Source organism: Aptenodytes patagonicus, chromosome 5 (genome assembly GCF_965638725.1).
Source record: "Aptenodytes patagonicus chromosome 5, bAptPat1.pri.cur, whole genome shotgun sequence".
Lineage (NCBI taxonomy): Eukaryota > Metazoa > Chordata > Aves > Sphenisciformes > Spheniscidae > Aptenodytes > Aptenodytes patagonicus.
In genome coordinates this window covers 37,429,812-37,457,678 of record NC_134953.1, presented here as the reverse complement: position 1 = coordinate 37,457,678, position 27,867 = coordinate 37,429,812, and the positions used below count along the sequence as shown (strand labels likewise).

Sequence of the window (27,867 nt, the reverse complement as noted above, 5' to 3'; positions counted from 1 at the left end):
TGTTGTCCAGAGACAGGGTCATATACATGAATGCTTTTGACTTGGGGTTGAGATTAACACAACAACACATTATGGATTGTACTTTTAAAAGTGGATTAAGAGTCAGTCTAGGGAGGCGTATTTTGTAACCACACAGTCTCTATTTCCAATTACACATTCATCAAACAGAGATTTACAGTGCAGTCCTTATTCTTATCACTTAAATGGCACTACACATCTAGAACAGAGAGCAGAATTTCATCCAGGCTACTTACAAATAAATTCCAAAATCCTTAAAGAACTGAGAGACTTCACTGAGAGTCCATCTCTAAGTGCTTTTAACATAAAAGAACAAAATAAGTGTGGCTATTATTTGTGGAAACCTGATTAATGTGAGTTGCACAGTAATGAGGAAAATATACTCAGAGGTTCTTGCCTTCTGTCTGAACTAAGAACATATATACCATTTATATAAAATATAGGTATCTTCAGTATCTTTTTTCTAATTAGGTAGAGCGGCTTTCCAGTGTATTTCTTTGTTTTATATTAGAGGCCCTGAGGCCTACAGCAAATTAAACACAAAGGACTAGGCAGCTTGCAGGAGCCTGAGGCAACTCAGCCTCAGGTAGTGTAGATCAGGACCTTTAGGATTTTAGAGTAACCAGAACCAGAATGAATGGCTGGTGTTTTGAGCATCAGAGGCTTTAGCGCCTGTTATAGACAACTAGACCTGTAGGGAAAATCAGCTCTAGTCAGATGTTTAATAGGACAAAACATTCAATAACTTAGTTGCCAAAATTATACTTCATGAGATACTCCCCTAATTAGAATGTCTTAAAGGATTGTTGCTGGAAGAGAATAAGGAGAGGGCATTCATGGATAGTCTACATTTTTAAAATAATATCTTGAGACCTCTTGCTTTCCAAGCACACTCAGATAAGAGTTTCAGTGGTTTATCAGCAATGTGCATGGCAGTCAGCTCATCTCAGAACTTGGATTGGATCACCTCAGCTAGGTAGGCCTGGGATAAACAGTTTGGAGGACAGCAACATTATTGCTCAGTGAGGTGACTAGAGGAACTAACTAAAGACGAGAGCCTGACATGCATAGATTAGGTAGCAGGAGAGCATAGTTTGGTAACAGTTTGCTAAAATATGACAGAAGCAACCTCCATGGAAAGGAGAGACTGTATATAGTGTATTACAATGGCGCAACAGGATGAACTGAAGGGCCGGTTTGAAGGGCCACAGCTGGGGAAGAGAGATTATATCCATACTTACATGAAACCTCTGATCTCGACACATGGTGGCAGCAGAAAAGCATGGCAGCCTTTGTGCCAACAAATAAAATGCAGTAATGGCGTGTGGGGTTAGGGGGATCGTGTTGTCTGGTTATAGCTAGGAGAATGAGTGCTAGCTGCTATTATTTGTTCCCTTGTGCATAGCATTCAGAAAGCATTGACTCTGCCCAGCTCTCTGATTGTACAGACAAGGGAAAAAAACAACTTCTGCGGAAGTTCTACGGCTTTTAAAATTTTCCTCCTTTGTATTAAAACAGTGCCATTTTGTAATGAAAACATAACTAGGATATCATTCCCAAACTCTGAATCTCATAAAATGACTGATTTGAGAAATAGTTACTGTTTTACCAGCACTTTAGTGTGACACCTTATTATGCACACTTGAGATCAGTTTACCAGCCCCTCCCTATGATTCTGGCACTCTTTCCCTTATGCTGCCTCATCTGTCTGGAACGCCTTCCCTCAGGCCACTGAGTCACCTTCCCACTTTAAATGTTGCTTTTTTCATTGTAATTTTAAACTGACTTGCATTATAACATAGTTTGTAAAAATTTATATGAAGATGCACTGCAAAAATTGTATCTATAGATACTGATGAAGCTTCAAAAAACCTGGGTTTTTTTAGGATACAACTTTACTGACAGAATTAATTTTAAAATAAGGGTCTTTTTTGTCAAAACACAAGCAAACTTCCAGAAGGGACAGAGATGAGAATGAGAGTAATTTGATAGTGCCAGCTTATTAAACACCAGAAGTGTCAGAATCACTCTGTCTTGCTAAAGAACAAGTGATATTCAGGTGATGTAAGCTCGCTTACCAAAGTAAGGATCATGACCCAGAAAATTACCTCAGAGCAACAATAGCAGGAGGTACTGGCCATTCTGACTAGCTATGCAAATTGTTAACTATGCCAAACGTGACTTTTTCATAAGTATATAAGACAGAGAGAGAGAGAGAGAGAGAGAGAGAAAGAGAGGAGGATATACCATTTCTAATAGGAAATTAAATAAGACTAAATAAGATGTCTAATTCATTTCAAATAAATTACCTAGTAATCAAAAATGTTTATGACTACTTTCCCAGACCACATTTAAGCCAGTCATTCTGCTTATGCAGTTGTCAGTCTCCAGAACCATCTAATTTGCAAGCAGTCAAAATACCAATTTACTCAATGGAAGGAGTCAAAAGATATATCACAGGATTTAAAAATATATTCTGATCTGATAAACCACACATATTAAAAGCCAAGTTTAGACCAACTGGTACATCGGTGACATATAGTAATGCCATGTGCTATCACACAAGTTATAAAAAGGAATTTTCTTTCTGCCTAGGGTGCCTTTGAAAATGCTTTTTTAAATGTCTCACTTCTTTTTGCTTTAGAAAAGGAAGAATATTCAAGACTCCATACTGTGACACTTAGAAAGAAAATGCAAATATGGTAAGTATTTTTCACTTAATCTAATCAGTAAAGGCCTCTTAAAGCACAACAAAATCTTTTTGGCATGCTTAATTGGTGGTGTGCGGCTGTGGAAACTCGATATTTGAACTAAATTTTAGACATAATGCAATGTAAAAAGCTAAAGTATATGCTTAATGTTAAATCAGGACAACATAGTAATCAAGAAAACATCTATTTTATAAAGAAATATTTACTAGTTTGGAAATTCAAAGACAGGGTATAAAGACCAAGCCTATGTTTTCATTAAATAGTTAAAAAGATATACTTTCAATTTTCTTACATATTTATTGAAAAGCTAAGGGATTACCTGTGTAGATCCAGTTGTATATTCTCATTTGGGGTGTTTATGTAACTTCATATTGACCAAGATTTTGCCATTTGAGTGACTAGAGGCAGTCACCTAAATCTTTACTCACCATTTTTTGAAAATCAAAATACATATTTTGAAAAGACATACTTTAGAATGTCTCAACCATAGTGTTTATAAACCATGGGTATCGTGTATGAAAACTATTCCAACTGTATAGAGCAGATTTGTTTTGTTGTGTATTGAGCTGTTGAATAGGATTTAAGGTGTTTGAGTGAATAGAGAAGTTTAAGTGGGGGCTGGAGCAGTAAGAGGAGCCAGAACTGCTGGTATCATGCTGTGATGGATAGAGTTTACGTGAAATGCATTTCAGTTTGCTGACTGCACTGCATGAAAGGAGTATAAACATGTATTTTTTCATACTTGACATACTCAGTTGTGGGTTTTTGAGCTGTGATATAAACCCAAGACTCAGCTAGTTTAAATTGGCATTAGTTCCATTGACTTGCATTGAGAAACAATTTACCCATCTGAGCGTTTGACCTAGAGGAAAGGGAAGCAGGGAAAACGACGGCTTTGACTTATTGGCCAGGGAGGGCCAAGAGAAAGAACTCAGTGGGAAGAACTTCCAGCGTTTTCCCAGCTTTAGTCAAGATAATAAAGTTTAAAACCCAAGAACCAATGAATAATTTGATTCCCAAGAATGAGGCCTTTTATAACAGTCTCCACCTTGCAGATATAGCTACTTTCTGTGCCCTCCCATGGGCTCCTTTTGATTGTGTTACTGAAACTCTTAAGGCGGGATAACAGTGCTCCGAGCAGTATTGTTTCCTTTCCTGGTTTTGAAAAACTTAGGAATGAAACTTTTTACATACTGTATGCTTCCTAATCCTGAAACACTTGCTCTCTATTTATGTGGAGCAAGAGAAAACCTTTGGTTTTTTTGCAGAGATGTGAAGATCTCTCTGGTCTAGATACTGAGATGCAGGATTTGATGCAGCCAAATGTTTACATCAGAAAATATGTGACGATGAATATATTATTAGTTTCCGGTTTTATTCTTTTTATGTTGATCACTATATGTCCAAAGAAATTATGGCAGAGGCAAGGATGGTATTTGAATCTTTAATTTCTCAAATATTTTAAAAAATATAACTTTCCTGAAATACAGCTATAAATTTATTTGGTAATTCTTGAGCTTTTTAATCTCACTTCAAAATATGTAAATTTAAATTATATTTTAAAGAACATTTTAATTCTACTTGTCCAATGGTATTTCTTTTAACTTCCTGTGGTAATAACACTATCTGTTTTGTTGTTACTTGTGCAAATAGTGAGTTCTGTATCCAGTCAAAATTAGCTGTAAAACTAATGGTGTAGGAACTTTTAAAGTGAAGACTTCAAAATTTTATGCATTGCCATTAACTATTCTAAACTAAATCTTAGCCAAAAGATAACAATTTTCATAAATTTGACTTGAAAATGTGCAGACACTGTAATCCCAAATACTAGATTCTTAAGAGATCATTGCTGATATAACTCGCTGGAAATTACAACTATTTGTAATGGTTATAAACAAAAAGCTTCTAGGTTCATGTCTATTATAATTCTGCAGGGAAGCCAGTAGGGATTATTATAGTTATAAACAGACTATTTTAATGCTTATGGTTATTCTAAACTCAGAAGATAACCCAAACAGGTTTATAATGGTGATGAGCTATTTAGAGGCTCAAACTTGTACAAGAGGTCAGGAGAAATTATAAAGATCACTTGTCATTTGCCTCTCAGGAAAAGTGATTTTTAATCCTAATGCTGCTTATTACAAAGCAAACACTTGGCCATAAAGCCAAATAAGCATTATTTTCATTCATTTTATTAAAAAAAAAAAAAAAGTTGTACTCAAAAGAATTTAAATTGTAATTTTTATATTGTCTATTAAAGAGCCAGTTTGCCTTGGCTGGGTTTGTTGCAAGTTTAGAAGCATACAATATTGTTTGTATTGGATTGTTTGTATTTGCAAAAGTTTTATCATATTGGGCACAATATTTTTGTCTATTGGCTAAAAAATGTTGTGGAAGTGTTTTCTGATGAAATTGGAGTTTCAAGCTGACTTTCCTGCTAGTAATGTGTCTGGTTTTGGATGTCTCCACTGGCTCATGGGGTGAACAGAAGCTGCTATGTCTCAGCTGGATACTGTGGAAATGCTGTGTCTTTTCCTGAGACAGTCTTGGGAACGATCTCTCTTGAATCTCCAGGGATCCAAGCCCTAGGACTACTCTCAAATTTATGTCTATGTATGTTTAAGAGTAATTTTGCTGCTCTAGAACCCTGCCCAGAAGCTGGAAATAGCCCTTTATTGTTCTTTTATGAAAGTAAATATATGTGTGTTGTGGGGACTATCCAGTGCCCCTCAAATGATCATTTCTGATTGGGACCAGTGATCATATTTAGTGGCGTCCTAGTGGCTTGCTGACATTAATGACAAGAAAGCTTTCATCAGTCAGGCATGGGAGATGAATCACTGCTACCTCCCTCCCTATCCAAGAAAAAAAAGCCTGCTAAATGCAATGGAGGTTTGGCACAGGTGCCTGTTCTACTGTTTCTGCTTCCAAATTATATATAGTTGCTTTGGCCTCCCCTTTACAAGCTTGAAGTTTTAAATTGAAACAGGTTTTTTGTATGCTGATAGACTAAATAAACAAAGAAACATTATCCCAAAAACATTGTCCCAAGATTTTCTGGAGAGAAATAAGAGCCTCTAAATCACTCATTAAAAAATCAACAAGATTGTCAGCATTTTGCACAACTCCAGTGTCAGTAAACAGAAACGAAAGATTACTAGTTTGTGGTAGTTTTTCTTTCCTAAATGGGAGCTTAGTAAGTATTGGCATAGGAGATCTCTGGGAACATGAGGAGTCAATAGGTTTCTCTACATACTAATTGTGCAGTGGGTAGCAGCAGTGACTCAATTTTTCACACAGTTATGAGGATTTGATTGCTCATCTCATACAGCTTACGTTCCCCTTCTGTCTCCAGAATCAAATAAAATTTTTTTGAAATCTTTTATTCTAATGCTAAGGTTGAGACTTATATCATAGGAAATTCAGAGTTACAGTGCTCCAAGGACTCCATGCTCTGACTGCTCACATATAATTTCTGTGGAGCCCCTTAACAACCTCTACAAGAGAAATCTAATTTTCCATCTGTCCAAGAGTCTTCATCCACTGTGAATATTTAATCCACTTTTTGAACAGAGATGTCCTGTACTGTAGTTGATACAAATGGCACAGATTCATTACCACTTTGACACCACATTTCAGTCCATGCTATACCAAATATCTATCAGTTGCTAACTGCACTAAAATAGATCTCACAGTATCATGCCCCTCTGGGTTTCAGTAATACATGTGAAATCATGAGTCTTTTCCTGAATTAAAACACAAAAGCTGCAGAGTACTGTCCAACCATCTTTACTAAACAAAAATATCTTTGTTGCGAAATAGTCCCATATTTCTGAGCGATAACTAATAGCAGAAACAGCTGGATGTAGCTTGAACATACTGGTCACAGTTTATGCCTCAGAGTTATTATTTTCTTCCCAGCTATTCTTCGCACATTCCTACCATAGGAATAGAGAAAACAGCATGTCCTGACAATTGTTTAGGCACAGGGCCACAGGCTATTACACCTAGCTGATGGCGGAGTCCTCTGCTTCCTAGAGATGCATGCCGTGTCATCTTCTCTCCTAGCAATCAGTCCTAACATCCATTTCATGTCATGCCTATTGTGCCCTCTGATATTCAAATCTTTCCTCACAGTTTCCTTTTTCTCCTCATCTGCAAGTGTTATTCTGGTCTAGGACCTTTTCCCTTCTGTTCCCTTACCCAAACACATCCATGCCTATCTTCCTACTGCCTGGAAGTTTTTTTCTCTCAAACCTTACTCCTCGTAAAGCCAAGGACTTTATCATCCAACAAATGGGGCAGAGCGCGAGCTGCATATCAGGAAAAATTCAGTCTGGCTCAACAGAGAGGGGGCTTTGTCATGCTATTTCTGGTTGCCATACCAGCACTATTTTTTCTTCCATTCCCAGTTCTGTTTCATTAACAACAAACTTAATTCTGTGAATTAAATGCCAGCTCCCACCACACCTCTAAGAAAAGAGACGGTCTGTGTCATTTTCACAGTTAGTTTTCCCCTGTGCTGCCTCCCAAACCCCGTGAGAGAACAGATGCCTCCACCCCACCTCTGTTCACACGAGCACCTTTCTTCTTTCACAGTCAGGTCACTCTGTGCTTGGGATAAGAAATGACACTAAACAATCCAACATGGAAATTTGCAAAGAAGCCAAGAGTGCTTACCATGAAGTGTTGTGACCAGCCTGTGTGTGAGCCTCAGTTCTGGTCCTCTCCTGTGCCTCTTTGTTCTCCTCAGTGCAGTCAGCTACCTTTCTGCCTGCTCTTTACGAAATAGTAAGGTGGCTAATTTTAGGGTGCTTCATCATCCTGCCATGCAAAGACACAGTGTCATGTCAGAATCAGCAGCATGTGGCACCACTTGGAGCTGCTATTTTATAAGCTGAGGTTCAGCGTGTTCTCAAATTGGTCTCTGCAGGGCAGAACTGGCTCAATTATTGATCTTGCATTCCTGTAGGATTGCACCTTAAAAATCAAAGATCAGTTTTGGCCTGACCAAAAGCCCAGTTCAATGACACGGGGACTGGTGTCTCAGCATCCAACACTTAAGCCAAAAAACCAAAAAGATTACATGGGGATTTCCTGGTGTTCAGTTAGCACCGGGCCTGCTGATCTATTTATAACAGAAAAATTCATGTAATAATAGTGCAAAACATCATTGCAACAGGAAGAGAACGTGCCACATGTGGGAAGGGGCTGAACTCCCAGCCCTGTGTGTGGGATGCTCGAAAATGTTCAGCATCTTCAGCCCCAACCTGAAGGTGCCTGGGCACTTAATGTGGCTTCTGCCATACTGCCAGGGTATAGGGTAGTTGCTCCGAGTGACAGCTGCAATTTGCGTGGGCTTAGGGATATTGGATCCACACAGGAGTTTGTGAGGACAAGAGCTCCATACCTAATGCAAAGATCAGCTTGTTTCCTTCATTGTAGTCTTCCTGTCCAGGATTCATCATTGTCCTTTGTTGCTTTTCCATTTTCTTTAAAGCTGTCATCCTATGAATTGCATTCTTTTGGCTATTTCAGCTATATTTTGTGTCCTGAGAGGATGAGGGGAATGGGGTGCTGCAGGGTTTTGTTCTTGCTTATCTTATTTGAAGGTATGACTCCTCATCTTATCCTTAAACAGCTCCCTTAATTAGGTGCCTCGAGTTAGGCACAGAACTTGCCTTCTAGATTTAGTATTTAAACAGTGATTTACCTGCACAAACAGGTCAAAAACTGTTCATTTTTTTTTACCATGTCACCATCAGTTAATTGGTCTTACTGGTAAGCACGTTTGCATTTGAGCTAACCAGAATCATTACAGCGAGCAGGGTGGGCAGACAGAGAGCTAAAACATGCTCAGCTATGAAGTAGCAGAGCATATGAAACGTATTCTGTGTGTATGTGCAAGTTATGTCTGTCTGTCTACATAGGCACTTTCATTAATTACTTACATCCAAATATTGATACTGTGAAGAATATAAGGATAAAATGTAAAACTGAAATGGCATAAAAGGGTCTGACCGTACCTTGTTTGTAAGGCTATTTGCATTCTAAAGCCTTTCCTTTGTCTTAATCAAGAATATTCTACACAAAGGCTTCACACAAAGGTTAGTAATTTCTCACAGCAAAATGCTGACATCTCTAATTTCATGTTATCAGCTGTTCTGGACACCCATTTCTATTTTCCGTAGTCTGTGACACATCAAAGTATAAAACAAAGGGGTTTGAAATGAGGAATTAATGTTTATAAAGTATGTACTGACTGTTGCCAGGAGAAAATGGAGGCAGAGAGCAGAGTCCATCCCTGTTATTAGCTATACAGAAAGTTTTGTGCCATAACACTGTAGCCTTCAAAAACATGTATATTAACTGAAAAATGTTTTCCAGTAATAAAGCATAAAGTATATGTTAGTTAACACTATATATGATTTTTTCAGTTTTGTATTATCTGAATGGGTGATTAACTGGGATACAATTTAAAAACCACAATTGTGCTGACAGCAATCACCAGGCAGTAGCCAAGCATTGCTATTTTAATAATGGCAGAGCAACTGAAAATAGTTTTCTGCTTGTTGTGACCATCAATAAGAAGGCTGTGCAATTGTAATAGGAAACCCTCTGTGCTAAGGCACTTAGAAGGAATAAATCCCTCCCTGAAGTTAACCACATTTACATTTCTTGTTTTCACTGGATTTTGCATCACTGCAAAATACTGGGTTTTTTTGCAAGCACTAGGATGGACACTGGGAATTTTGAGGTGCAAGCATGCTCACCTGTGGTTCTCTTGACCACTGCAACTACAGAACCACATTTTGGCAGACTTGATGACAGTGGATGCAGAATTGGTTGTACCGAGTGGCCGGGAGTCCAAGCAGTGGTGTGGCATCAGAGTAGGTACTCCCTTTCCGCCACTGCCTGTGTATCTTTAGCCCCGTGAAGGAAGGAGCTTTCTCAAGGCATTAAGACAGGCAGGATATGGCTTCTTTGGCACAGAAAATTTGCTAAGATAGGTAGTAAGTGGAATAAAAATATGGGTTATACTTTATTTGAAGACACATTTGAATTATTTAACTTACTGTAATCTGATTTTAGGACTAAATTATTTTAAATAAAATAGCTCTGTCTATTACACAAGGAAGTTGAGATCTGTGCAACATTGTATGTTGTTTCATGCTTTATATATTTCTTGTTTAATGCGTTAGGCCAGTTATACCAAAATACTTTCCTATGTAAAAATTGTACTGGGCATATAATGTTCTCTTCCAGTACATGGACATATCCCCACATGCTGGTCAGAGGACACATTGCACAATGAATGACGGTATTTAAAATCTACTTCACACTGTATTTATTCGCAGTTACTACTCTGGTGGTCTCATAAATAAAAGAAAGTTTAGAAGCTAATGAATGAAATGTTTTCCTCCATTTGCTACGTGTACCAGCTACTGCTAACCTTCCATTCTTACATGCCGAATGGAAAAAGGCAAATCACTCGCATCTCTCCTTTAAGTAACAAACCTGTGTATTAGCTACCCTGAAAAGTGCTGCATCATTTAGCCCTTGTCAGCTATGCAGCTGTCTCATTTTCTCTGTGTATGAATTTAGTATTTCTGGTTTGGATCTTTACTGATAAATTTACAACCGCAAATCCTGAGAAATCCTGTAGGATCTTACCTATTTAGATACACAAAGGAGTGTTCAGTGGCTGGACCAAGACATCCCATTTGTTGGGTTTTTTTAAAATGCCTTCCATTACAGGGCAAAATGAAACCAAACACAGAACCTTTCTTACCCATAGTTTGCAAAATCACTTGCTGTGAAGTATACCTGGTCCTGGCCTTTTTTACTTCCCGACCTCCATAAAGGTGGATCGCAGAACGACTATAGAGAGGCTGCTAAATAAGGAAACCGTGTTTGGATTCCCATCCCAGTCCACTTAAATAAATTGCAATGGATTTTCCTCCCAGTACTAAGCAAAAGCCTAAAAAAAAAAGCTAAAAACCGTGTCTAGCATGTAAACTTATCTTTAGTTGCCCCACTAGTGAAAAAAACGTTTTAACGTGCCCACCTTGTGTATGATCTGGCACTGAGAAAAGCTCGTAACCGGAATGCAGAACTCGGAAAACTGCGTTCATTTCTGCCGGAGGAGTCCAGCGAACACCCTCAACCCACCCCTCTCCCTGAACCAGGAGGGCCGGCGGCAGGCCTGGCGTTTACACTGCTGCCTCACGCTGCACCACCACCACCTGGATCACCCTCGGGGAAGAAGTCCGTTGTGTCAGAAGTTAATGACAGGTAATTGGAGTATGAAGAACAGTTTGTTCCTGCTTCTCCCTGGCAGATCCAGCTCCCTCCCGCTCACTGATCTCATTCTTTTCCTGCCCTCAGAGATCAAGCAGAGGCTTCTGCAGATCTCTGTAGATCACGGATAAGGGATAGCAACACACAGCCAAGTCTCTTAACCACTCTGCAAGGAAGGAGAAATATGCCATCACGAAGACCTCTTCTCAGCAGACGTTGAGGGAGTTATTTGCCCCAGAACATACTCCTTTTTTTTTATTCTTGATTTTAAAACAGTGTTCTAAAGCTGCTGTATTTTTTTGCGCTCACTTGTTCCCAAGCCAAGAATACGTACAGCTGCAGTCACTACCCCGGAGCGAGCACCTGAGCTAACGGCACCCTCCCGCACCCAGCTCTGCTCTTCTCCAGTGCCGTCCTCCAGGCGCCCTGGGAGGACGAAGGCATCACTCCAGCATTTGTCATTTCAGGGTCATTCTCCTAAATTTCTTTTTTGTTGTCAACTTCTCGCTCAGCCTCTTCACAGCCCAACAGCGGGAACCGAAGCCACGCGGTGACTCCGACCGTAACCTCCCTCCGAGCCTTGCTCGGGGGCCGGCTAGCACCCCCGCCGCGGAGCCCCCCCGACCGCCGCACCCGCCCCGGCACGGCTCCAACTCGGCGCCCGACGGCACAGCCTCCGCGCCGCCAGCACCGCCCCGGGGCACACACCGCCACCACGGGCCTGTCGCCCCGCCGGGCGGGCGGTGCCTCCCGCTGCCGCGCCCCGTCGAGGTCCGGGCTGACGTCACACCTCGCCGCCGCTGCGTCACCGCCCCTGACCACGAGGCCGGGGAGGGAGGCAGGCGCTGAAGCGGGAGCGTTGCGGCCCCGCCCGCTGAGCTCGCGCCTGCGCAGCAGCGGCGGCCGGGCCCTGTCACCGCTCCGTGTTGGGGCCGCGCACGCCCTCGCGGTGGCCGGTGGGTGCCTGCGGCGGGCGGGCCGGGCTTGGGCGCGGCCTCGCGGCGCCGGGGCGTGCGGAGCGGACCGGAGCGCCTCGCCGCCGCCGGTGAGTTCCGCCGGGCCGTGACGCGCCGCTGGACCTCTGCGGAGCCGGGCGCTGCCGCCTTTCGGCCCCGCGGGGCGGACGGGAAAGTGGACGGGGCCGCGCTCGGCCCGCGGGGCCGGTGGGACGGCGGCTGTGGGACCAGAGCGGGGCGGGACGAGCGGCAGTGCCCGCGGCGCGGGGCGGCCGGTGGGCCGGGGCGGTTAGGACCGTTAGGGGCGACGCCGCTTAGCAGCTCCGGGGCGCGCTGAGGGGACCTCGGCGCTTGGCGCCGCCCCCTCGGAACGGGCGGAGGCCCCGCTCCGGCCGCCGACCTGCGCTCCTCCGCCGGTGCCGCCCCGGCCCCGCCCGCGGCGCGGTCGCTCTGTCCGGACCCCCGCGCGGCGGCGGCGCCCGGCGGAACTGTGCCCCGGGGAGGGGAACCGTTAAGCCCGTGCCGCAGGCTGACTGCATTTGGCAGTGTGTCGGCGAACGCGGGCGGTGTCCCGCTTCAGGGGGCAGCCGGAGCGGACAGGAGCGTGTGGTACAGCCCTTGGGATCGCCGGGCGCGCAGCCCGCGGCTGGGGCGCTTTAAGAGCGCGTCAGTGCCCGTGCACAGTGAGATTACACAGCCCGCTCCTGCCTGCGGGAAACATCCAGACTCTTCCTGTAGCACCGCTACTCTGCTAGTAGAAAACGAGTTGGGTGGTTTCCTTCGCGTTCTGTATGTGGTGTCGGCATTGGACTGCTTTTGACGTCACGCACGGTAGTATCCAGCAGCTGACAACGTGAGTTGGCTTTCATGACTACATACAGGGATAAAGTAGTGCCGTGATTTGAGATCAAAGTACAAAACGTCTTTGGCTACTGACTCTTAAAAGAAAAAAACTAAACAAACCCCCCCACCTTCTGTGGAAATACATATCTGTTTTAATAGAAAGGAGAACTTGCTTTCTTTTTGCCCCACTGGAGATGGAGATAAATCTTGACTACAGAAATCTTGAAGCACTATAATCATACATGTTTTCTAACTTCTTGTGTTGCAGGTTGAAGCTTGTGTTGCAGTCACTGCTACAGATGTGTGAAATTTGCTATGGCATAGCTATGTCTTAACTGAAGACGTCCTCAATTTGATGTCCCCTTCTGAATGTGGTAGGATATAGCTAGTGATAGCTAGGGAAATATTTGATCATGCGTCATCTCCTGAGATAGGTAAACAGAATGCAATATATTTTAAGCTGTTTGGCTGTTTTGGGCTTTTTCTGGTTTGGTTTGGTTTTGGTGTTTGCTTTTTTTTTTTTTTAATGAGATCACAAAAATAAGCATCTTGTTTACTGCATTTTGACTTTTGCAGAGAAAAATAGTTCATCCTGTTGTGCTGGCAAGAATTCTGCCCTTTGGTTTATGTAATGCTTAGGTGCTAGCTGATGGCTTGCTTCTCTGAGCAGTTTTATATTTAGGCGGTTTATATGTGTTATGACCCTGCAGAATGTAAGACTGAATGCATTTGTAGTGCATTGTATTCCACATTCCATAATTCATGCCGTCTTCCAAATAATGGTCACAGATGAAAATTTATAGCAATTTTACACTGTATTCCATTGATTTTTAAATTGCTCTGAAAATATGGGGAAACTAACTGTCATGGAAGTGTAATGTAAGTAATAGCGAAAACATTGTCATAAATTCTTCATCATCTGCAATACTGAAAATGAAAGAGAAGTGTAGCTTTGTATCCTTTCCAAATAGGTACAGAGTCTGTCAGCAGGTATGCTGGTAATTGCAGTTAGGCATTAGGGATGGGGGTTTGCATGGGGGAGTTTGTATGTGTGGTCTCCTGTTAACTGCAGAGTAACTGTGAAGCTGTAGCCTTTGTTGATTGCAGTGCAAGACTGGGGACTTGAGTTTCAGCTATTTATTTTCTTCTAAATTTTAAGTTCAGTTGACTCATAGTTGTTTAAATATAATGATTGACACATCATATTATTCTTTGTGTTGCATAACTGGATTGATCAGAGCTGACCAATTTTTTCCAAGCTATGAGTCAAGTGTTGTCTTTGGGGATGATCTTGAGGCAGCACACAGGAGTCATGCAGCTTCTTGGGTAAAGAAACTAGCTGGTACTGTCTCCTTACAAGATGTTTGAGGTCATTTGCACTGGCTAGAATTGGTTGTGACTGCCATTTGTATAGTTCTGGATTAGGGATTAGAGAAGTTTTACAAAGAATGATATTTTAAGTTTTTGAAACAAAGTTTTATAAAACCGAGGACCTGCACATCTTAAAAGTTGTATCTGAAATGGCAAGGAAAGCATTTTACTGCAGAGTTAATGTAAATACTGTCCCAAGAAAGTAAATCACACTCTTAAAAACTGTTCAATGTTTCAATATATTGGTATATAGAAAGTGAACTTGTGGATTACGTGTTATATAGAAGATAACATAAATGTTAGAAGATAACATAAACGTTAGGGACGATACTGAAAAACTGTACTTTTTTTTTAACAGCTACGCAGAAGGGATATTCTAGAAAAGTGAAGTTGGAAGATCTCTGTGATCAAGAGAAGGAGAAACATGTTGTGCTGGGGAAACGCATCTTTTGGACAGCTTGGATTGGGTGGAATTGATGAAGAGATTGTTTTAGAACCCAGAAAAAGTGACTTTTTCTTAAATAAAAGGGTCAGAGATGTAGGATGTGGACTGAGACATACTGTTTTTGTCCTGGATGATGGGACTGTTTATACATGTGGATGCAATGATCTAGGACAACTAGGGCATGAAAAAGCCAGGAAAAGACCCGGTAAGTTTAGAAGTAATGAATTGTGGAGAGTATGTGTGGTTGTGCATGTATGTTTTGTTTCATTATGCTACGTCAAAGCCAAGACTGCCAGTGTCTGTGCATGTGCTGAATTGTATGCACAGTAGTTCTTCCAAGAATGGGCATAGTTTTAACTTGAAAAGCATTCCTTTGCTTGGATTGCATCTTGTGACAGTTGGAAACAACCAACTGTGAAACATGGCTGTCCCCCCGTATTTTTGCCCGCCGTGCAGCTGGACAGTGCTACTATTTTTTATTTCCAGCGTGGAATCAGTTTACCTAAGGCCATGGGAGACTCAGTGGCTCTTTTTAATCTCAGGGGAGGTGACCTGCTTCAATACATGGATTAGCATTGTTGGCTACTGGAATATGGCAGAAATGAATATTTAGCATACCATAGTTGAGAAACATGCTGTGTGTGTTCAGTCATCTAATATGTGATGTAGAGCAGGTCTGATTAGAGCAATGTTCTTAATTTTCTTTTTTTTTAAGAACTAAAAATAAAACTTTTGATAAAAGACTTTTCAGCATATGCAGCGCTACAGGAAGAGGATTTGCAAAAGCCTAAAGGATGCAATGTAAAACTTCTTTGGGCTTTTTTCTTCCTGTCCATGTTATATGCGTGTTTCTGCTTCCTGCTAGTGCAGTTCTATAGCAGAAGTGGGTAAACATCTTGCAGGGACTGCAGAGGAGTGTGCACATGGGCTTCCTTCAGAGCTGTGCGTGAGTCATATCTGTGTGCTTCTGAGAGATATGGAACAGTGCTTCTGACAGTACTTACAGCATAACGTAAGCAAACTGAAAAGGCTTAGTAAGAGCTTATTCTAGTCACTGCTACAGCAGTTTTACAAGTTACTTGGCACAATAATTGATACAAATATTTCAAATGGAAATAAGGCATTATGCAGTATTTTAGTAGTTCTCCTTTATTCAGAGTTTCGGATTTGGTGCCAGGTAAAGATTTTTTTTGTGTAGTTGATATGTAACTTTTAAAACCAATTTGGACTTCTATTGGGAAACAGTAAATGGATATTAAAACTGGTGATCTTGAATCCTGTGCAAACATCTGCTTCATGAACATGGGTAGAAACTCAGCTTGCCAAACTTACTTTGAATACTTGTTACCCACTTTGAAAATGATGCTGAATTGTCTTTTAAATCTAAAAGTTACAATAAAAATATCTGACTTGAAATTTTTTTTTTTTAAACAGCCTTGTATGACCTTTCATATGTAATGGACAAACACCTACTATAAATCTTTTTTTTTTAACATGCTCAGACAGAGCAGTCATGAAGATTGTAACGTCCTCTTCCCTAAGTTTTCAAGGCTCAGTATCTTTACAAATGGGTGGATGTGCTCTTTTGAATGTGTTTCTGCTAACTGAAGATAATTTTGTCGCTGACTGCATGTCTTTGCCACCTCAGTGTCACCAGTGGCATTATTTAGCTGTGCCTTCCCTCTTTCCTCCCCACAAAGCTCTGCTTGCCATAGGGATTGTGTGAATGTTCCTTAATCCATATTAGGCAAAGTCAGCCTGCCTAGTTTAGCAGCTGGTGAAAATAGTCTGAGCTAATCTGCATGCTGTTGCCTGAACTGCAGAGCGCTTACATGACCTCTTCCACTGGCAGAGCTGTGGAGGCCGTAATGGGCTGAATTGGGGTGGTAACCTCTTTAATCAGACCAGCTGTTTAAAAAAATGAACTTATGTCTGCTGCCTGCGTTACTTTATTTTGGAAACTGAGTGCCTGTCATGTTGCAAATACTGTTGGCTACTGTTCTGAAATTGACTTAGGCTATGCTAGGCTGTGTTTACAGTGCATGTTACATTGATGATACACAGGCTTCTTCAGTGGTCTGCCGTTCTTAGGCAGGAATAGAATTTATGTGTTTGAAAACTGGGCGTAAAATGCCCAAGCAGGCTCTTATTTAAGGGGACTGTTGAAAATTCCAGCCTTAATGACAGGCCCTGATGATATTTCTGCACTTTACTGTTGCTGAAATGAAAATGTTAGACTTCTGATCACAAATCATAAGCACAAAAACAAACTCTGAGTTTTTCCAAATGTATTTAAAGGTATTGATGCAGGCTACTGGAAAAAAAATCAGATATTTTAGTGTTTGCTTTTCAGAGGCGTGCACTGTATATCTAGAAAAATTACTCTTCAGGATCTGTTTCTACAGTATTTTGCATTATAAAGAGGACATTGTGTAGCTCAATGCAAAATCAGTAGCTTCAGTCTTTAATTTGCCCTGCCTTGTTTTGCAGGCTTTTTTGTTAATAATGAATAGGTGAATTTAATTTGCTGTGGTGGAATGTTTTCCTCTTACATAATGTCTACACGTGTAGTCATTTGACAATAATCTATTTGACCTTAATGTTAATTGAGTTTCTGCGCTCATTTTCAGATGGCAAGATTAGAAGTAACCATTATGATCAAGCTGCAGTTTTTGTGCGCTTCTGCATATTGCTCCAGATACAGTTGTTGTTTGATTACTTTGGGGTGTCAAATTTAACTTACTTCTCCAAGAATTGCATGCTTATAATTTTAAATAAAGGATGTTTTGACAGACTTCTGGGCTTACTTCTGTGTCATTTCAATTGATACCTTAGTACTGAGTATAACTGTCTTGAACAACACTAGCTTGTTAGTAGCTTTTTTTTAAACAACTAACTTTTTTTTTTTTTTTTTTTTAGAGCATGTTGGTGCACTGGATGCCCAAAATATTGTAGCTGTATCATGTGGAGAAGCCCACACTCTTGCATTAAATGACAAGGGTCAGGTATATGCTTGGGGTCTGGCTACTGATGGACAGCTTGGCTTGCCAGGAACAGAGGAATGCATCAGAGTGCCCAGGTTAAAAATAATTAATATATAATGAGGGGTTTTTTTTTGAAAAAATGTGCTTAAATCACATTGGTTAAGCTATTTTGCTGTTATAATTAAAAACACATATTAGAAAGTGTATTTTAGCTATGGCACTTGCATACTGTAGACGATTTCCTTTGTCAAAAAGTCACCTTATGTGAGAAGTGTGTTACAGGTTTGCTTGGTTTGGTTTGTTGTTGGTTTTGTGGTTTGTTTTTTTTTTTTTTTGTTCATAGTCATCTACTAAGAATGAGAGTTATGTTGGAAAAGTAGGATGGGTATTTTAAGAATGTAAATGGGGATTAATAACTGCCATTTAAGAGAAGTTAAAGAGAGTAGAATGTTAAACTTTCAAAACCAGTTGTGGGAGTACATTTGAAGAAGGTACCTTTGCTATTTGATCTTCGTACTTCAGTTTTTACCCCAAGGTTTTTTAGCTGTGATCAAATAATACACCTTCTAGTTACAAAAATGAATGCTAGCCAGATTCACTTGCTTGTTTTCAGAATGCTGTAAGCATTCCAGCTAACTGAAGTCCACATTTTTACTGTGATGAATAGGTTCACTGAAATCGGTAGAACTGTCTGTAGCAGTAAGTTTGTATGTTTGCAAGCTGGACGTTTTCTTTTCTAATTTTCTTTAATACATAGTATTAAAGAAAAAGTAACAATTCCTTGGAACATTAGTAATTTATAATTTTATCTTTCATATTATACATGTCACATATAGCCATGATATAAATAACTAATATAAAGGTTACTTATTTCTGTATCAAATTTAAAAGCCCACAGGCCTTCTAGAAACTCCTGTTTTTCTCATCAAAAGTTGAAAGCATACTAGATTTAATGCACATTCGTATGTATTTGCAACTTCTGTATAATATTGTGCAATACTTAATAGCTCTGTAAACTGAAGTTTTGATTGAAGTTAATGTTGGTAGAGATGAAAAATTGAGTGTTCAGATTTTAACAGAAAGTAATTAAATCTTTAATATTGATATGAAGAAGATTGTAAAACCTTTTTTCTTTTGGAAACTAGAAAGTAAGAATCATTTTCTTCTTGCATCTGGTATTAATTTCCTCCATTCAGCTGTGTGACATCTCCTTCCTAGCATGTGAATCTCCCTAATTCTTCATTATGGTCTTTTACTGACTTCATTAATTTGAAAATAAGACAGAACCTGTCCTCGAAGGTGTTAGAAAAGAAGCAGTTTTGACTTTAAGATTTTACTAAATAGCTTCTAATTAAAGTTAGGATATTTAAATTAGTTTCATATATACTTCAGTGAAAAGGATTCACTTTTTGTATATTACCCTTTGGAGTGACTTTATATTTCATACCATGACCTAGTAGCTTAGTTCTTTCTCTGTTTTCTTACCCCAATAGAAATATTAAAAGCTTATCAGAGATCCAAATTGTTCAAGTTGCTTGTGGTTATTATCACTCGTTAGCACTCTCAAAAGGTAAGCCAAATTCTTCTGAAGTTTTGTGTAATTCCTTACCAGGTAATTCTAAAGGTTTCAACATTTATTTTGTCTTTTTTAAAAAGGAAATGTGTTTTTTAAACATATTACCACTTAACGCAGATGGGATTTCAGATTGGTAGAAGTGTAATTTAATGATGGAAGCTTGAATTTAAAAAATAAATGTACAAGCAAATGTGTTGTTCTGCTCTTTTTCTTATGCTTTTTTGCTTTTTATCATCTAGCTTTTATGTAATTTCCTTTTTTAATTCATTTTTATTTCTCTCCTTTTTTTGGTCCCATTTCTTTTTCATCATTAGCATGCTGCTTTTTCACTAGTCTATTTTAACCTGTAACTTCAAGTTACTGAGGCTTGCAGGCAACGACTTCCTTGTCTGCTTTTCTATTGCAAAGCCTCTGTTTCGTTGGTGCTTCCATAGTTAAAACGTAATGTCATATTATAACACACCTTTTGAAAGGTTTAAACATCTGTCTTCAAAATTTTGCTTGGGCTAGTTAGTATAGCTATCCAGAAATGAATATGAATTTAAATTTGCTGCTTGTTTGTTTCACTGTGACAAAGGAGAGTTGTGGCCAAAACTTCCATTTGGAAGAAGTGGCTGCTGGGCGGGGTTAATGGAAACTTAGAAACTCAAAACAAAAATTCCAGTAAGATTGTAAAGTTTGACAGTGTTTCTGAACAATGTGTGGTTAAAATACAAACAAAAAAGTTGTGGGGAGGGAGGTGTTAATTGTATGCTGAATGTTTTTTTTTTTCCTTCTTCCTTTAAATATAATAGTTTATACTGACTATATGTGCCTTGATTCTGTACGTGACTTTTCATGGGCTCATATTGAGTGTTTTCTCTGCCATTATGTATTCCCGGGTGTCTTTACCACTATAACCTAGTGAGATTTCTTTGTTTTCAGGACAGGTAGACGGAGATTTACCAATAACCATTTGCCTGGATTAAGATCAGCAGTAGAATGTGAGGAGTATCAGAATTGCGCTATTAAGCATTCTATTGGTCAAAGATGCAAGAATATAATTAGGAGTTTGTAATTTAAAATTCACTCAGTGTTTTAAATAGATACAAGCTTCAATTACAGCATCGCTGTCCTATTGCCAATTCATGGATTTGCAGCTCTATGTTTCTGTTCTTCACATGCATTGTAGGGTGGTTTTTTTGTTTTCTTTTTTCTTTTCCTGGTTGTAAGAGAACTTGCAGAAATACCTGCAATGTAGCAAGGTTATGGCCTTAAAAATAGACCCACACAGGGAGGAAAATGGGATGAAGTTACTTGAATCAGGCATTTTGAGAGGAGACTTCATAGTATTTTTAGATTTATATATGGGATATTGATCAGGTGGATTAGTTTATGTGACTATGAATGATTGGCATAGGATTTCTTTGGTGTTAGGAAGATTGTTTTGTATAAAAGTGGTAGTTTGGTGTGGGTTTTTTTTTTTGTCTGGTTGGTTTTGGTTTGGTTTTTTGGTGGTTGTTGTTTAAATAAATAAATAAAGTCTTGAGAGACCTGTACCCCACGGGATGGGTTTCATTGTTTTCCATCTTGATAAAACTGTTATTGGAAAGGTGGAGCTAGGAGAGACGTAGGAAACATGACTGTTTGAAGGTAACATTACTGTTCGAAATGTATTGCACCAGCAAAAGCAAAGTATCTTTGTGATTAGGTGTTGATCTTCAGGATAGTAAATACTTTGGCAAAAAATTGGTTGTTCAGTAGAACATTTTCTTTTGGAGGCAATCAACATAAATAGCTCTGATTTGTGATTCTTCAAAGTGTTGTTTTCTTCATAAGGCATCAAATAACATTATAAACTTTGTGCTTCATTAGTCATATCATTGATACAATATTTTAAAATTTTAAATATATGTCACTTAAAATGTATGTAAAAATTAAGTATGTTACCGTATAAAAGCTTAAATGAGGCTTGTGATTGGAAATTGGAAATTTTTGCATGTCCAGTATGCAACCTCAGCAAGATCTCTGCATAAAAATATATACAGTAGTGGAACTCCCAATGGAGCAGCATCTTGCTTAGTAATAACCAAACTCAACTTATCTAACACTGTTGAAACAGGAGCGTTAAGAGCAGTTTTGAGGGTTTTAAGTGTGAGTTAAATACTTTCAGTCTGATTAAATATTTGAGTTGAATGTCTGCAAATTACATGAGAAATGCTTAGCTTCAAAAGTCACTGATTTGTATGCATTTTCAAACTCAAAAATATTTGAAGAGTAACTGTCTAACTTTTAGCTTTTCTTACAGTAAATAAACTTTATATAATTAAACTATATTGATTGTATTGTTTATTTTTTTTTCCTTTAAACAGGAAGTGAAGTGTTTTCCTGGGGACAAAATAAATACGGCCAGCTGGGCTTAGGTTACGAGTATAAAAAACAAAACTCACCACATGTGATTAAATCTCTGCTGGGAATCCCTTTTGCACAGATTGCAGCAGGAGGAGCTCATAGTTTTGTACTAACTCTTTCTGGAGCCATTTTTGGATGGGGACGCAACAAATTTGGGCAGCTGGGTCTTAATGATGATAATGGTAAGTAAACATTACTTGGGTAAAATTTCATGCTGAAGGTCTTGGTTTGTGACTCTAAAGACAGCGGTATTCCTAGAAAAGGAGCAGACAGAACAAACCTTTGTTGAATATTGTTGGAGAGTGCTGATGTTGTGTGGGATTGCATAAGGAAGACATAAGAGTTTTTTTCCTCAGCTGTTTTGTAGTGAAAATTCTGACAGCGTTATGTTGAAATTCTAGCCTGCTTGACTTGTTTTCTTTCCCTGTTCTAGATTTTTCTGTGACTTAAACTTTCTAAATGGGATTGAATTAAGATACTCTGTGGTAGTTACAGTTTGAACTGAATTTTAGGTAGATGAAATTGCTTGACAAAACCAGTAATCTGTCAAAACTATTTGGTTGTCCTTAGTAAACACATTTAAGGCATCTTCATTGTTTTACTGCCATGTGGGTATCTGCCTTTCTCGGGCCACTTTTGATAATCATTCACGATTTTCAGCTAACCATTTCCAAAATTTCCTCTACTAGGGTGTTGGTACTCATTAATGATTTTAAGCAAGTAGTTAGGTTAGACAAAAAATTGTTTCTTTGTTAGTTGTATTTCGTTACATGCACACGATCCACGCTCAGGGCTCCAAGATGGGAGTATATGCTATCAGGTTCCTGTAATACACAGTTTAGTGTAGAATAATCTATAGCTAGTTTCATGAATTCAAATTTTCTCACTGCTTCATTGTTCTCAACACCATTTAAAATAAGAAAAATGTGTTGTAGTTAAAATGTGTATCTGAATTAATGCTTCAAATCTGGTCACACTCAGGTAATAAGAAAATCGCACGTACTTTTCAGAAATCAAATTTTCATGGGAGACTTCAGTTGCTTCTACATATTCTTTGGAATATGAATGACCCCAGTTTCTTATATAGCATCACTTCTCAGTAAAATCCCTTTTTTATGTCTTGATAGGGCTTCTTCCAGGCATCTTAGCGTATCTGACAAATTTTAAGACTTTAGCATTAACATTTTAAAAAATTGCCTGTGTGCAACTGGATGACAAAGTTGATTTGTTCTGGTGGTGATGGAGGGAAGTTAGTTGTGCTTCCTAATTATTCAGCATTCCATTCTATTACACATTTAGTAATATTGAACTATGACCAACTGATACCAACTTACAGGAACACTTCAAAAACACGAAGCACATAAACAACTCAAAACAACTGTCATTTGTTTTCTTTTCTCATGGCCAATGGCAGGTCTAACGTACTGTTCCATATTTCATGATTTATGTATTGACATATGAACCTATGCTATTGAAAATGAGACTATTTGCTAGAAAGTATTTCAGTATAGTAGTCTCTCTTTTTCTGTAGTAACACTTCTGTCTCAGATACATAAACTCAGTCACAGTCATTGCATTATGCTAACAAATTTAAAGTGCTTGTTTGACTGGAACCAAATTAGAATAAATGAGCAAAACTATTTGTTTTCTGATTTTATTTTCAAAATAAGCGATCTGCTGCTGTATTAAACCTTTCAGACAGGTATGTTCCTACGCTGCTAAAGTCACTGAGAACTCAGAAGGTTGTTCATATATGTTGTGGAGAAGATCATACTGCTGCCCTTACAAAGGTACAATATTTAAAGATATGTTTAGGCTTTGATTTTTGGATGTTTTCAGGAGAAGACGCTACCTGAATAGGAAATAATAAACAAAATTCCACATGAAATTTCTTCAAAGTTTATTGGATGAAGTTGAGGAAATACTGGAAGAACGGTTAAATATTTGAAAAAACTTACCAAATACAAGAAATCTTTCTGTAGTTTTAAATTTTTGTCAGGTTTGGTAAAATTGAGCATACAAAATAGAGTATTTTTGATATGACAGTGCATGTTGTATTATTGAAATTGTGCAGATATTGAAATTTACATTAGTGTATCCTAAAGAGATTACCTGTTTTCTGACTGTAATGCCTCTGGTATTGCTGTTGTCACTGATCAGACCAAGTTAATTTTAAATGTAAATTAAATGCTGGGGGGGTTGGTGTGTGTGATTGTTTAAAGTTTTCTTAGGGAATTCTGTTTGCTATTGTGGTGGGTTGACCCTGGCTGGATGCCAGGTGCCCACCAAAGCCACTCTATCACTCCCCCTCCTCAACTGGACAGGGGAGAGAAAATACGACAAAAGGCTCGTGGGTCGAGATAAGGACAGGGAGAGATCACTCACCAATTACCGTCACGGGCAACAGAGACTCGACTTGGGGAAATTGGCAATAAATTACTTAATCGAATCAGAGTAGGGTAATGAGATATAAAACCAAATCTTAAAAACACCTTCCCCCCACCCCTCCCTTCTTCCCGGGCTCAACTTCCCTTGTGGCTTCTCTACCTCCTCCCCCCCAGCAGTGCAGGGCGACGGGGAATGGGGGCTGCAGTCAGTTCATCACATGTTGTCTCTGCTGCTCCTTCCTCCTCACGCTCTTCCCCTGCTCCAGCGTGGGTCCCTTCTACGGGGTGCAGTCCTTCAGGAATGGACTGCTCCAGCGTGGGTCCCCCATGGGGTCACAAGTCCTGCCAGAAAACCTGCTCCAGCATGGACTCTCCACGGGGTCACAGCCTCCTTCAGGCGCATCCACCTGCTCCAGCGTGGGGTCCTCCATGGGCTGCAGGTGGATATCTGCTCCACTGTGGTCTCTCCATGGGCTGCAGGGGGACAGCCTGCCTCACCATCGTCTTCAGCACGGGCTGCTGGGGAATCTCTGCTCCGGTACCTGGAGCACCTCCTCCCCCTCCTTCTTCACTGACCTTGGTGTCTGCAGAGTTGTTTCTCTCACATGTTTTCACTCCTCTCTTCTGGCTGCTGTTGTGCAGCAGCTATTTACATACTATTGGCAAACCAATAGAAGAAATTGAAAATTTACATAATCCACTATTAAGTATTATAGTGTGAGGTTCTCTGAAAAGTAGATCATTTCTTTCAAGGCCGATTTGGGAAAAAAGCATGTATTCTGTGTCAGTGTGGCATGTTTGTACAGAGATGTAGGAATTGATTAAAATAGAGAGCTGAAATGTGTCAAATTGCCTTATATGTAACTGTTGGCTAATTGCATCATTTTGAGTCTTTATTTTTAAACTTTTAGGAGCAACATAGAATGTATAATGCTAGTGCTCTTTCTTACACTACTTGTCACTAAAACGAGTGTATTTCAAACATCAAGTGATGATAAGTACCTTTATTTTGTGGTAGGTAAAACAATACATGCATGTCTTACTTTAAATGATTGACTCCTGTACTTTTCTTTCTATGTTTTGATAGTTGGATTAGACTTCAACATTTAGGTATAAATCAGTATGTATTAACATTTTGACGTTTCCTGTTGTTCATTACTCTCAATAAAATATATCAATTTGTAAAAAGAAAATTTTGAGCTTACTACTGATAGCAGTAGAAAACAATTCTAGCCGATCAAGATTTGGGCAAGTGACTAAATATCCTTTTCATGTCTGAATCTGTTGAATTCAGAATATTGTTGTAGAAGGCATTAGAATTTTGAAAGTAACTATTTTTAATGTTTTATTTCTGAAGGAAAAAAGATCTGTGTTTACTTTTGGAAAATGTATGGGGTTTTTTTAATGTGTTCGTTTGAACTTTTACACTGCAACAAGTGAAAAGTTGTTTTGAAGAATAGGATCTGCCTAAATATGGCCATACTTCTGTTGTTTATACACACTTAATTTTCTACAGTGAAAGGAAAAGACTGTTCACAAACAATTGCTTTTTGTTCTAAAATATTCTTTTGATTTGACTGAAAAAGATATGACAACTTTGCAATCCTGAAATTGATATTGGTGTATTGTGTGAAGTTAGGGAAATACAGAATGTAAAGAAAACAGCAATTTGTAACTTGGATTCTAGATGTTTTTCCCTTTTTGATGTATAGAAGTTAACTTCAAACTTGCTTTAAAGCTGATGGACTCAGTTAAGATACTGAATCTACTGTAAATGTTTCTTGTCACCCATTTGTATAGCTACATTTTTCCTTGTATGATAGGCCTTGCAGAACGAGTGGTCTTGATGTATATCTTTTGTAGAGAGTACTACGCATATGTGCGAGCATTCTTCAAATCCTTCTGAAATTCAGAAAAACCTGTCACTGTTTGTTATCCTGATTCAGTGAATGAGGCTGTTGGTTTTTCTCAGCGGACGCTGCCATTTTAATGATGCTTTCCAGCAGAGGTCCAGTCTGATGCAGAGTAGAATTGAAAAAAAACAGCTTTACAATTTCAAAGCATTTGAAAATGAAAAGTTTCAAAGTTGTTGTAAGGTAAGTTGTATAATTTCTGAAAATGTTTCTGATTTAACATTCTTTCGTTAAAGTTTTTGGTTAATTTCTTGATTAAATTAGTCAAAAACACTTTTCAAAAATTACTTGCCTTACAACAATGTTGAAATTTTCTGGTTTCTTACGCTTTCAAATAATGGAGCTGACTATTTCAGTCATACTCTGCATCATCTGCCTGAGGAGGGTAGCTTCCTATTTGCTAATTGCTTTAAAATGTATATTCAGAATTTAAAAGCCAAAGTATACTTTTTTAAATCGTGTGAGTTTATATACTGTTGTAGTTCATCAAGAAAACTGGAAAAGAGGAAAAATGAGGATTAGTATCTATTAATGACATAAGTTAATGGCAGGACTATTGTATAATAATATGGAAATTACAAGAATGCGATTTAACACGAATAAGGTAATACTTGATAGCTTTTCCACATTTTCATAAGCACAATTAACTTGTGACCCTTCTGTGTCTCAGGGCCCTATTGTACATGTATATTTTTCTCTCCCTTCCCCATGATTCCAAAATCATCAGACAAGGAGATGTATTAAACCCCTATTTCTGTTAAGTTTCTTGTTCTGAGATATACTATCATTTTAATGCAAATAATTTATTTGTTTAGGAAGGTGGGGTTTTTACATTTGGAGCTGGAGGCTATGGTCAGTTGGGTCATAACTCTACCAGCCACGAGATAAACCCAAGGAAAGTTTTTGAACTTATGGGAAGCGTTGTGACGCAAATCACTTGTGGCAGGTAAGGCCTATTCTTTGCTAGCACTATGAATCTTATAACTAACTTGTTTTGTGTAAAACTTCATATATATTGCAATATGAAGTGGTTTTTTTCTTACCCTTTGTGGTTAAAGAAGACAAGATGGTCTCTAACAAAAGATATTTAGAGAACTTACTGGGATTTTAAAAACACTCAATAGAAGAACTAAAGGAAGCTATACTATTTGAGAGGCTCTGATTTTCTAAACTGAAAGTGTGAATAATCAGTGTGAAGGTGTTATATATTGCTGCCCCTTTATCATTTCCTATTAAAGAACAAGTGTGTTTGGGGAGGTACATGAGCATCACTGAGGATAAGTGTAAAATTTGGAAACATAACTTGTTTTGTGAAATACCCGTAATGCTGTACGGCACTTCAGTTCCTAATGGATTTTTATTGTGTATATTATAATAGCACCCAAGAAATTGGAAAAATTCCCAGCACACGTGAAAATGCTCTTATCCAAAGAATTGCATTCTAAGAAGATAAAATGAGGGAGGCAACACAATTTTTTAAGAGATGGGCACGCTTTGTTTTTTGGGTTAAAGAATATGTAAATGTAAACCTATCTTTCTAACAGTTTGGTTGACACTGAGTGGACCCATTCCTTTTTAACAGTTTACAGAAATTCAGTACTGATTCTTCCCAGGCTCATGATAGGAGAGAGGGCATCTAGAGTTGAGGGGATGGGAGAGGAAAGGAGATGCAGCCAATCTGGTAGAAACTTCAAATTTCTGAACGTCTAGAGATATGCTCCAAAGGTCAGACTGTGGCTAAGCAGGAGTTCAAGGCAGAACCTGGCATCTCTGTTCCGTGAACTTCTCCATGAAAATTGAATATTCCCTATTGGAGTATAAATGGAGTATTGCCAGTGGCAGTGCTTTGCCAATAGAGAAGTGGAGTGTTTGATACTACGGGACATTTAACATACTGTTTAACACAATTCTTAGGCTGGCCTGCACAGAGCATGTTATAATGCTTAGGTTTTTGTTACTGAATTTTGTTTG

General features: G+C 39.1%; 2 protein-coding genes across 6 annotated transcripts in view; one reads left to right on the top strand and one right to left on the bottom strand.

Annotated features, from left to right (window-relative positions):
- The window catches only part of MYPN (myopalladin), a 77,814-nt gene extending 70,315 nt beyond the window's left edge, over positions 1 to 7,499 (bottom strand). Inside the window, exon 1 of the mRNA XM_076339379.1 lies at positions 7,410 to 7,499. The gene's annotated coding sequence lies outside the window, so the exon portion shown is untranslated. The remainder of the gene's footprint in view (positions 1 to 7,409) is intronic.
- Positions 7,500 to 11,967: 4,468 nt separating this feature from the next.
- Positions 11,968 to 27,867, top strand: part of HERC4 (HECT and RLD domain containing E3 ubiquitin protein ligase 4) — a 36,139-nt gene continuing 20,239 nt past the window's right edge. For 2 of the 5 annotated variants that reach the window (XM_076339376.1, XM_076339372.1), the window contains exons 1-8: positions 12,011 to 12,075; positions 13,098 to 13,263; positions 14,559 to 14,850; positions 17,565 to 17,724; positions 19,123 to 19,199; positions 21,557 to 21,778; positions 23,295 to 23,386; positions 26,712 to 26,842. In XM_076339376.1, the coding sequence (XP_076195491.1) occupies positions 14,625 to 14,850; positions 17,565 to 17,724; positions 19,123 to 19,199; positions 21,557 to 21,778; positions 23,295 to 23,386; positions 26,712 to 26,842 (908 nt within the window). In that variant the 5' untranslated portion in view covers positions 12,011 to 12,075; positions 13,098 to 13,263; positions 14,559 to 14,624. Of the gene's footprint in view, positions 11,987 to 12,010; positions 12,076 to 12,496; positions 12,840 to 13,097; positions 13,264 to 14,558; positions 14,851 to 17,564; positions 17,725 to 19,122; positions 19,200 to 21,556; positions 21,779 to 23,294; positions 23,387 to 26,711; positions 26,843 to 27,867 lie in introns of those variants that run through there. The other 3 variants (XM_076339374.1, XM_076339375.1, XM_076339373.1) reach the window with 3 other exon arrangements.